This window comes from Myotis nattereri, assembly GCF_964212035.1.
Source record: "Myotis nattereri genome assembly, chromosome: 3".
NCBI lineage: Eukaryota > Metazoa > Chordata > Mammalia > Chiroptera > Vespertilionidae > Myotis > Myotis nattereri.
The window spans coordinates 7,818,030-7,829,180 of NC_138077.1; the positions used below are offsets into that span (position 1 = coordinate 7,818,030).

At 59.8% G+C, this 11,151-nt stretch overlaps 1 protein-coding gene across 1 annotated transcript; it reads left to right on the forward strand.

The window, feature by feature from the left end:
- Positions 1-343: 343 nt before the first annotated feature.
- On the forward strand, positions 344-609 carry LOC308516394 (barrier-to-autointegration factor-like; the record flags this gene model as incomplete). The annotated part of the gene is made up of 1 exon (XM_081087337.1): positions 344-609. Exon 1 carries the CDS (start codon positions 364-366, stop codon positions 607-609), a length of 246 nt encoding a protein of 81 aa, XP_080943463.1. The 5' UTR covers positions 344-363.
- Positions 610-11,151: the final 10,542 nt, after the last annotated feature.

Consider the following 11,151-nt stretch of genomic DNA (forward strand, 5'->3'; position numbering starts at 1 on the left):
TCAGACCGGCTGTCCTTAGAGACGCCTTCACTTTTGCGCAGCCTGGTGTGTCACTGAACCAAAAGTAGGAGGTTGGGGTCCTGTTGGGTCCGGCTGCAGCCATAACTGAGCTGTCCTTAGAGGCCCGTGGCCTTGTGGTCACTGCAGTTCTTGCTTAGGCCTTGTCGTGGGCTGAGCTGTGTCCCCCAGTTGAAACCCTAACACCTCAGGGTGTGGCTGTATTTGGAGATGGTTCAGGTTAAATGAAGGTCACTAGGTGGACCTATTCCAACAGGACGGGTGTCCCTATAAGAGATTAGGGCCGGCGGCGGCGGCGGGAGGAGCCGTTACCGGAGCTGGAACTGCCGATTAATCCTGATCAAGATGACAACCTCCCAAAAGCACCGAGACTTCGTGGCAGAGGCCATGGGGGAAAAGCCAGTGGGGAGCCTGGCCGGGATCGGCGAAGTCCTGGGCAAGAAGCTGGAGGAAAGGGGCTTTGACAAGGCTTATGTGGTCGTTGGCCAGTTTCTGGTGCTAAAGAAAGACAAAGACCTCTTCCGGGAATGGCTCAAGGACACATGTGGCGCCAATGCCAAGCAGTCCCGGGACTGCTTTGGGAGCCTCTGAGAGTGGTGTGACGCCTTCTTGTGATGCTCTCTGGGGAGCCCCCTGTCCCTAACACCAGCCTTGAGTCTTCAGAGTTTGCAGCTGAGTGGGGGCTACTCCCTTGTCCTCTACCAAGGAAGCGATTGCTGTCTGCTCACCACCGATGTCCAGGTCTCTGGGGGAGTTCTCTCCCCTCACCATTTCAACTTTTTTGGAATTCTCACTCTTGCATGCATCTCCCTCCTCTTTCCCCTGCCCATTTCCGGTCGATAATCAGCTTTTCTGAGTGGATTTCTGGCCCCTACCCTCACCCCTGGTCTGTTTAATGACGTCTGGCTTCTCTTTTGGCAAAACAGTCACTGTCCATATAGTTTTTTAAATCAATAGAGTCAGTGGCCTTCCAAAAAAAAAAAAAAAAAAAGAATAGATTAGGACACACACAGAGGTATGACCAGGTGAGGACACAGGGAGGCAACAGCCAAGAGCAAGTGAAGGCGAGAGGCCTCAGGGAAACCAGCCCTGCAGACACCTTGACCTCTACTTCTAGCTTCCAGACTGTGAGGCCATACACGTCTGCTGTTTGAGGCCCCGCCTGTGTATTTGTTCAGGGGCTGAGCTGACTACTGCGGCCTGAAGACACTGCTTTCGGCTGGGCGGGCCTGCTGGTGACAGTGGCGCTAGGCTCTCAGAATCCTGGATCATGCTCCTTGGGGATTTGCAGGGCGTGCCAGGGCCCAGCCCAGGCAGGGGATCGAGAGAGCCCCCAATTCTGGAAGGCTCCCCAATTTCCTCAGACCCACATATTGGCTCTTCCAGCTCCGGGGGAGGGGGGGGGGGTCTGACACCATCAGACGTTCCTGCCCAGCATCAGTCCTCAGGGCTGTTGCAGGAAGAACCCAGAGGACACTCTGCTCCCTCCCCTTCTCCTTCCAGGTCACGTAGTCCACCTGGTGGGACCTGGAGCGCATCACCTGGGCGGGTTCAGAGCCTGCACACCTGCTGCTGCCGGGTCTCTGCTGGCCGGCCCTCCCTCACCCTCACCTCATCCATCTCTAGTCACTCTCCCCTCAGGGGCACCCCAGACAGTCCTGGGCCACCAGAGCCAGGCCCCACCCCCTCTTGGGTACCTGGCTGTTCCCACTACAAAAAGATGAGGGTGGCCAGTGTCCCCCAAAACTGCTGGCCTTTGCGACCCTCCCAGAGTGCTTTATAAACATAGATTCCCAGGCTCCACCCAGACCCCCCAGATGGAAGTGTCAGGGCTGGAGGCCAGGAGTCTGTGCTCTTAATTCCCCAGGTGATGCCTGTGGCCAGGCAACCTTGGGAGGTTCTGGAACAGCAGTGGCCGCCTCCCTGGGCACAGGAATGACCAGGGAGAGGTCTCTCTGAAGCTGCCTCTCTGATCCCAGGGTCACCCTCCCCTCCCACCCAAGATGAGACTTGAATGCAGTCACGTGGTTGTGGAGCAAGAATAACCACACCCCCTCATGGGCCCTGGTTTCCACCTTAAGCAGCAGTAGCAGGAAAAGCATTCACTGAGCACCTACTGTGTGCCAGGTGCTGTGCCAACCACATTGGAGCCTGGTGGCCCCCATCCAGCCCACCCAGAAGCTGGTAAGGGGCTCCATTGTTAGTGGGGAGATTCAGGTTTTGGAGCTGAGTCCCTTGTCTGGTGTCCCAACCGGTGATGGCCTGGCCAGGACCCACCCCATCTGCCTGACCCCAAGGCAGGACTCAACCCCTCCCTGGTGAGTATTAGGTGTCACCCTTAACCTGTTAGTCAGGAGGCACTGAGGAAGCCAGGGTAGTCCTGGTCTGTGTGTGATCTCGGGAAGGGTTATGAACCCTTCTGAGGATCAGATTGCCATCCTGTCCAGTTCACGAGGGTGATGGATGGACCCTCTCTAGTGGGTGTCCAGCCCACAGATGATCACATGCGATTCTAACTCTCACCACCAGGTGGCAGCAGAGTCATATCCTTGGCCAAGGAGTCCAGGAAAGCAGCAGACATTGAGCTTGTCACTAAGGTCACCTTCACGTGGGAAGCAGTGCAACACACATCTGCAGAGGCCCTGCTTGCTGTGGCTTAGCTGGAGATGCAGAATCTGGGAGACGCACCCTGACCCCGGGGAGTGGGGTCTAGCCCTGGGAGACTGGAACAGGGAGACACAGAGAGCCACACAGGGAGCCAGTGGTATTTCTTTACAATAAGCAGTTTTTGTCCCATTTACTTGTTTGTAAAATCATTTGAAAAAGGAGAAGTTCCTTCTGGCAGATGAGCATTGTGCTAGGGCCCCCCAGGGTCCCTGTGCCGGAGGACGGAGTACAGCAGCGCCCCCTGCCACCGGCCTCCGGGCTCCCCTGGCCTCTCTCTCCCAGGAAGGCGCAGAGCAGCTTCCGGTCTGTCCTGTCCACAGAGGCCTGTGTGGGGCAGGGCAGGGCAGGGCAGGGCAGGGCAGGAATCAGCCCTGGCAGCAGCTCGAGAGCCTGACACAGGCAGCAGTGTCCCGGGTCAAAGGCCCTGCCAGCCAGATGTTGCATGTGTTGCCTGGGAGCGGGCTGAGACCCAGAGGCTGTGCACAGGTGTTAGATGCAGTTAAAAAGGGAAAGGAGCCGGGCGCTGAGGGGCAGGACAGACATCCTCAGGGCAGGGCAGCCTCCTCTGTGGGGCAGGCCTGTCTCTCAACACCCACCTCTGCCTTCATGATAGGGGAGCATGAAAAGGGGAGCCCCACTCAGGCCTGGAGTGGGAGCCTGGCTCAGCTACTCGCCAGATAGAGTGGGGTTGAAACCACCAGCTGTGAGGTGAAGGGAAGGACTCCGATGATCCCGTTGTGAGATAATTCTGTGAGCCCTTGAATTCTGTGAGCCCCACTCAGGGTCAAAGACTGCAGACCCCACGTGACCCCGTCAAGGCTCCCCAGCCTGTGGTGCCAGGAGGGAGGTTCTGCTGTTGTGGGATTTCCCTCAGGATCGGGGATGGAGTTGTAGGGGCAGGGAGGTGGTGGGCCCCACACCCGGTGTGCAGGCTACTGTCAGGGAAACAGCAGAATGGAAGATCTGCACATATGCACATGCCTAACACACGTAGCTCACACGCACACTCAAACACATAGACATGCAAAGCACAACACACATGCACACGTGTACACACACAGCAACACGCGCACGCAATGCACACACATGCACACACATGCCTTCCACAGCCAAGGCCAGCTCTAGGCTCTATTTCCTGCCTCTCATTGCACTGGCTTCCTTACGTGTGAGGTTTGTACTTGAACTGAAAGGACAGTCACACACAGAGGTCTCCTACCCGTTTCTCTGCAGAGCGTTCATGTCAGGTGCTTCCAGGGACCTGACATTCTTTGTGGTGCTCAGAGCCCTGGTTACCTCCTGATGCTGGTGCTGGCAAGAGAGTGGGTGGGGCTGCATGCTCCGGGGCACCCCAAGGTCACCAGGAAGGAGGGGCAGTGAGAAGCAGGGGCACTGGGCATTGTGAGGAGCTGTCAGGAGCCAGGGAGCACTTTGCCTTTACCCACCAGGAGCCAGAAATCGATTAAACAAAAAGTGGCTCAAAAGCACAGGTTTCCTTCAGACAGAGCCCTGCTGGCATTGAGGGTGGACTTGCAGGCTGCGTCGGGCTGGGAGACCAATCCGACCTGGAGGACCAGGTGGGGGAGGAACCCAGTTCCACCTGCGGGCATGTCTGCAGGAATGCTGAGGCCGGGGCTGGCCTGGCCATGGCTTGCAGATGGCGCTGGAAGGGAGGGCAGTTTTTGGAGGGGCTGGAGGCTGATTCTTCTGATGCTGATCACGACCGATGTTGGGGGTCACCGTGCAGGTCCGTGTGGAGGACCCACGCCCGGGCTCGCTCCCAGGGACCTGCAGGGGCTGCTTCTCCTTGGCTGCTTCCTGTGAAAATCCAAGTTCAACGCAGAGTCTGAGGACACGTGGCCTCCGGGGCGGCCTGCCTGTGATGCCCAGCTGTCTCCTGAGTCCGCCTCACTCTCTGACTGCCAGTGCCCGAGGCTGCAGGGCCTCCTGTTTCCTGGGATGGGCAGCCCTCACCCTGCAGGTTGCACTGGTGCCCGGGGTGGCTGGAGCACATGAGCACACCCTTGGCTGCTTCAAATAAATCTGAAATCAAGGTGTGGGCAGGGCCAGGTTCCCTCTGAGGGTGCCAGGGGAGGGTCCTTCCTGCCTCTTCCCACTCCCGGTGCTTCCGGCATCCTTGGCTTGTGGCAGCATCACTGCTGTCTCCGCCTCCATGGCCACAGGCCTTCCTGGGCATGTGTCTCTGTGGTTCTTCTCTTATAAGGAAACCAGCCATTGGATTCAGTCCAGGACGATCTCATCTCCATCCCTACCTTCATCACATCGGCAAAGGCCCTTCTACCAAATAAGGTCACATTTGCAGGTTCTGGGGTTTGGAACTTAGACATGTCTTTTGGGGGTCACTATTTCACCCACAACTAGACTGACACCCCTGAGTTATACGGCCCTCACCTGCCGGGACCCCTCATGCCCACCATTGTGCTTGTTCCTCAAAGGAAGCCCCTGAAGTCGGCAGGACAGACACCAGCCCATTTTAAAGATGGAGAAACTGAGGCTCACAAACGTAGAGCCAGAGGGAGGAGGCCTGGAGTGGGAGCCCGGCTCAGCTACTGGCCAGAGAGACTGGGGTTGAAACCACCAGCTGTGAGGTGGAGGGAAAGACTCCGACGGTCCCTCTGTGAGAGAATTCTGTGAGCCCTTGAATTTGTGATAAATAAAAGTGAGCGGCTTGTGATGCACCTGATGAACGCCCGCAAGACCAGCTGCCCCTGTGCTCCGTGGTGGTGACAGTACCTCTGGTTAAGCTGGGATTGCACGCGTCCACTGGAGGCTCGGGGGGGGGGGGGGGGCGGGGCGGGGGAGGGCTCCTTGTTGCATTCTAACACTCAGAGGCCTGTGTTTCTGTTCTAGATGTTTCTACGACAATCCATGGTTGTCTGCCCACACATGACCCGACATCCGGGGTCTGTCAATGATTCACTTATTAACTGACTCATGGGGCAGCCACTGACCCGGCTCGGTGGTACCCCCTGAGGCCCCCCAAGGCCCCCACCTGGAAGCAGGAGACATGGTGGGCGCCACTCGGGAAACAGGATGCGCGGCCCAGGTTCAGGCCCCGCCCGGCCAGCAGGACAGTCCTGGGCCGCAAACCTCCCTCAGGGCGCCTGGCCAGGGCCCTGCACGAAGGAGGCGTTGGGCACCGGGGAGCAGGGAGGCTAAGGGATGATGGGGTCCGAGGGTGTGGGGGCAGGCGAGGGGCTCTGGCTCCCCACTGGCCTGGGGCAGGGCACATTAGCCCGCTTCCTAAAATGCCCCACCCTCTGTTCACAAACCTTCAGTCCGGGTGCCACCCTGGTGACTCAGTGCGGGGCCCCGCCCACAGTGGCACTCTCCCCTGCACCCTGGGCCCTGGGGCTTGGCTGCCTGGTTTTAACCTTGAAGCTCATTGCCATCCATCCCATCAGCCGTCCCAGGATCCTGGGAGGCCCAGAGGATGAGCAGGGAGGACCCGACAATCCGGGAATGATGACAGCCAGGGGGACCCCCACCAGGCCGGGGTGGGCAGGACTCTGCTGTGGAGCCTCCCTGGGTCCCAGGGGCAGCCTCTGGGCGTGTAGATGGAAGGTTCTGGGCCAGGAGGGGAGCTGGCAGTCCCATAGCCGGCAGAGGCATGGGGTCCCCTGGGGGCAGCGTATCTACCCAGGAGGTGCCAGAGGCATGTCCCGCTGGGGCGGGGGTCCAAGGGGCCCCTTGGGTGGGAGTGACAGTGGTCTGAACACAGGAGGGCAGCGAGCTGGTCCCGTGTCCCTGCAAGCCTGCAGGGCGGGTCACGTGGCCCTGTGGCTGCGGTGAATGAGGCGCCCAGTGGCTGGGCAGCTTCTGTCGCCTGAGTCCCTCCCCACCCTTAGTGCCCGCTTACACTTCCTCCTCGAGCAGCTGCCGCACGTGGGTGTGCACGTGGGCCGTGGGCCGGGGACCTTCCCTAGGTGCAGGCTCTGACCCGGCAGGTGGGGCTGCCATCGCCTTTCTAACAGGCTCCCGGGACAAAGCCTGCAGTAGCCAGGACAGCCCCCAGCCCACGTCTGCTGGGCGGCTTTTCCAAGCAGCACTGTCCTCAGCCCTGCTCCCTGCAGGCTGTTCCCTCAGACAGAGCGATGGAAAGAGGAGAGCAGGCGCCTCCTGCAGGGGTTCCGAGCATCTCAGGGCAGCTTGGGGTTGGGGGGCTCACGTACACCCTGTTGGGAGCCCCGTCCCTACCTTGATGATCCCCTGGAGTGAGGGGGCTAGGGGCTGGGGGTCCTGGGGGCTGGGGGTCCTGGGGGCTCGGGGTCCTGGGGTCTGGGGATCCTGGGAGGTGGGAGTCCTGGGAGCTGGGGGTCCTGGGAGGTGGGAGTCCTGGGAGCTGGGGGTCCTGAGGGCTGGGGGTCCTGGGAGGTGGGATCCTGGGGTCTGGGGTTCTTGGGGGTTGGGGATCCTGGGAGCTGGGGCTCCTGGGGGATGGGGGTCCTGGGAGGTGGGGATCCTGGGAGCTGGGGGTCCTGGGGGCTGGGGATCCTGGGAGCTGGGGGTCCTCGGGGCTGGGGGTCCTGGGAGGTGGGAGTCCTGGGAGCTGGGGGTCCTGGGGGCTGGGGGTCCTGGGGGCTGGGGGTTCTGGAGGCTGAGGGTCCTGGGGACTGGGGGTCCTGGACTGAGCAGGCTCTGGCTCAGCTCCAGCACGGCCAGCTCTCCAAGGGCCTCGACTCCCCGACTCCCTGTCCTACATGCCGGAGCCTCACCTTTGAGCCCCACCTTACAGACACAGTTGACATTTGGGGAGGACAAGGAAGCTTCTAGGCCACATCTGGCTGCTAAGAGGCAGTGCGGGCATTGTGGGGACTGCACTGCCTCTGCTGGGCTCTGGGGCTCCTTCCGAGTGGCCTAGTTTGTTAGGCATCTGAATGTATGTGTGTGTGTGTGTCTGTGTATGTGTGTGCATGTGTGTCTCTGTGTGTGTCTCTCTGTGTGTGTATGTGTGTGCATGTGTGTGTATGTCTCTCTCTCTCTGTGTGCATGTATGTGTATATGTGTGTCTCTGTGTGTCTCTCTGTGTGTGTATGTGTGTGCATGTGTGTGTATGTGTCTCTCTCTCTCTGTGTGCATGTATGTGTATATGTGTGTCTCTGTGTGTGTCTCTGTGTGTGTCTCTGTGTGTGTGTGTATGTGTGTGTATGTGTCTCTCTCTGTGTGTGTGTATGTGTGTCTCTCTGTGTGTGTATGTGTGTCTCTGTGTATGTGTGTGCATGTGTGTGTGTGTGTGTGTGTTTGTGGTGGAGGTTGGGGGGCTGGATGACCTCAGTCCTGGGCTTGGAGAGAAATCCCCTCGGCCCCTCCCAGTGGGGGTGGCAGGTGGGGCTTGACTGCAGGGAGGGAAATGCCCCGACCCCAGAGCTGTGAGGTAGGAAAGCCCCAGTTCAGAAAGGGGGGGCTTCACCCCCAGCTCCGCTGGCCACCGCCTTCCCTGGGAATCCCAAGAGGGAAGTGGGCAGAAGGGACGGAGGGGACAGCAGCCTCACTGCAGCCCCCACACTTCCTGCCTGGGCGGCCCCGCCCATCTGGCTCCCCTCCCTGCTCCTGGGAACCCGCTCCACAGAGGAGCCTGGGTGGAGGAGGGGGGCGGGGAAGCGGGGCCCTCATCTGTGGCCTCTCTCACCCAGAAGACAATAGGCTGCTAGTGGCTCCCAGTCTGTGCTGTGGGCCTTGTGAGAGGAGAGGGGGCCTGGGGCAGGGACGGGCACCCACAGGAAGGACTCCGGGAGCAGGAGCGTGAGGTCCCTGCCTTTGGGGCAGAGGGTCTGGGTGAAGTCCTGGCTTGGAGCTTCGGTCTTTTTGCCTCAGTTTTAGAATCTGTCAGATGGGACTCTCACACGGACCCTGTGGAGCCTCCTTCCCCCTGTGCCCCCCCCCCCCACCCCAGTGCCCAGTCTCCACCCCGCAGCGGGAGCGGTTCCCCACCAGCTAAGAAGGGGCCCTCGCAATCTGCATTGACACATGGGCACCCACATCATGGGGTGAGGTGACCCTTGCCCTCCTCCTCCTCCTCCTCCTCCTCCTCCTCCTCCTCCTCCTCCTCCATGGCCTCACTATCAGAACTCGGGTCCAGCAGAGGTGCACAGACCCGGGAGCAGATCCGAGGGCCAGGCAGAGCTCCTGGAACTCGGTGCACGCCATGAAAGTGCTCGTTCCAGGAACATCCAGTCCTGCTGAACACGTGGGCCCAGCATCTCCCCATGGCCCCTCCGAGTCTGAGGAGAGAGGAAGCCAGTTCTCAGGCGCCTAAGGCCCTCACTTCCTCCCTGTCCTCAGTTCAGACAGTTCCCACCGTGTCCCAGCCACCCTGCCCTTGTCAGGCTCCTGGCCCCGGGCATTTGCACGTGCAGTTCCCGCTGGCTGAGTGCTCTGTGTACAGCTCCCTACTGCCTGGGCCGAGCGCCCTGCTGGAGGGGCCTTCGCAGCACTCCAGCTGTACTGCCGATCAGGCCCCTCCCAGCAGGACATAAGCCCATGAGGTCTGTCTCAGTCCCCGCTGTGTCCTTCAGGGCCCTGGGCAGGGCCTGGCACTGAGTCGGTGCTCCATGAATACTGGGGAGTGAATGGACGGATGGACGGATGGATGGATGGGGTGCTGATAGAGGTGGTGGGATGGTCAGCACAGGAAGCTGAGCAGTCCTGGTGAAAGAACAGCTCCCCCAGGCCTCCCCCTGCCCCTCCACCGCATACACCTTCCCCTGACTCAGTGCTTCTCGGCCTGGCTGGACATCAAATACTTGGGGAGCTTTTAAAACTATTGATCCCATGTCATTGCCCCCCCGTGCCCCCTCCCCACCATGTGAATATAATCTGGGTGGGCCTTCGCAGGCGTGCTGCAAAAACCCTCAGGTGACTCTAATGTTCGGGCAGGGTCAGGACCATGGTCTGGCTGACACACATTTCCATTCTCTACCAATCGGATGCAGGTTAATTGGCAGGTTCTGGCAGGCCCCATCAACCATTTACTCTTGAGTATGAATTAGTGAAGGAGCCTGCCTCCCCCGCGCCCCCCCCCCCCCGCCCCAACACTTGGGTTGTACTGGCTTGGAGGAATGAACATTTTCTGGGCGGGAGAGAGAAAAGAGGAAGGTGGTTTGGGGCATGTTGGGGTGGGAGTAGGCTGGTTTGAGGACGTGGAGGTGCAAAGGAAAGGAGACAACATTTAGGAGATGGAAGGAAGGTGCTTTCTGGGTGTTTTAAGGCCAGACTTGGGATAGAACCCCCCCGGCCCTCCCACACCGGCAAAGCCAGATTTTCCACCCGCTGCTCAGCACGAGGGGCCTGAGGTGCTCTGTGGGCTGAGGCTGACAGCCACTTGCTGCCAGTCAGGCTGACGAAAGGCTCTTGCTAGTTCCCCACTACGGCCCCTGCCTGCTCATTCTCACCCATGGCACATGTGGTGATCCCCCCACTTGAAGCAGTGCAACTTACAAGTCCCTTGATCACACAGGATTTAAAAAATAAATATATATATATTTATTGATTTCAGAGAGGAAGAGAGAGATAGAAACATCAGTGATGCCTGACCAGTGTGGCTCCATGGTTGAGCGTCGACCTATGAACCAGGAGGTCATGGTCTGATTCTCCGTCAGGGCACATGCCTGGGTTGCAGGCTTGATCCCCAGTGTGGGGCGTGCAGGAGGCAGCCGGTCAAAGATTCTCATCATTGATGTTTCTCTCTCTCCCCCCCTCTCCCTTTCTCTCTGAAATCAATTTAAAAAAAAAAGAAAGAAATAGCTCCTGGGTGGAGGGGCTGGGGCCTGGGCCCCACCTGCTGGGAAGGAAGCCGTGTGGCTGGGAGCCGAGGCCCTGGTGCAGAAGGCCTCTGCCTGCCAACGCCCTGAAGTGAGGCCGCCTGGGAGTTCTCTGCTGTGGGCGCAGTTGGGCCCCTGCTTGCTCCCACGCTGAGCAGGGTGTCCACTTTGGGGCCAGAGCCCTGCGGGCCCCAGATGTCTAAGGCTCTGCAGTCCCCTCTGAAGCTGGCCCCAAGGTTCCAGGGCGCCCAGGCCAGAGCAGATGAAGACAAGGCTGGGGTCCAGGAGGAACTGAGGTTCATTGTGGAGACCAAGGGGGTGGCCACCCAGACGCCTGAGCTGTGTGCCTTAGACACAAAATCACTCCTGCCTGACGCAGGTTGGGCTGCAGGGCGGGAGAAGGCAGGGAGCCCAAAATGGGGAACCAGCTTATGGTGATCCAGAGCTTTGATGTTAGAACCAACAACCCGACATCTCCCAGAAGCAGACCGATGACCCATTTTACAGCCCAGGAAACTGAGGCACCAGGGCACCCAGCCAGTGCCCGGGGCCAACGGAAGACCTGGAGGGGGCGGGACCTGGTGTGGGCGCAGGTCGTTTCCTCATCACCCCCACCTGCCTCCGGCACTCTGGCTTTTTCAGCCGGCTTGGGAGGTCCTGCGTAGTCTTGAAAGAGTGTGGGTGGGGG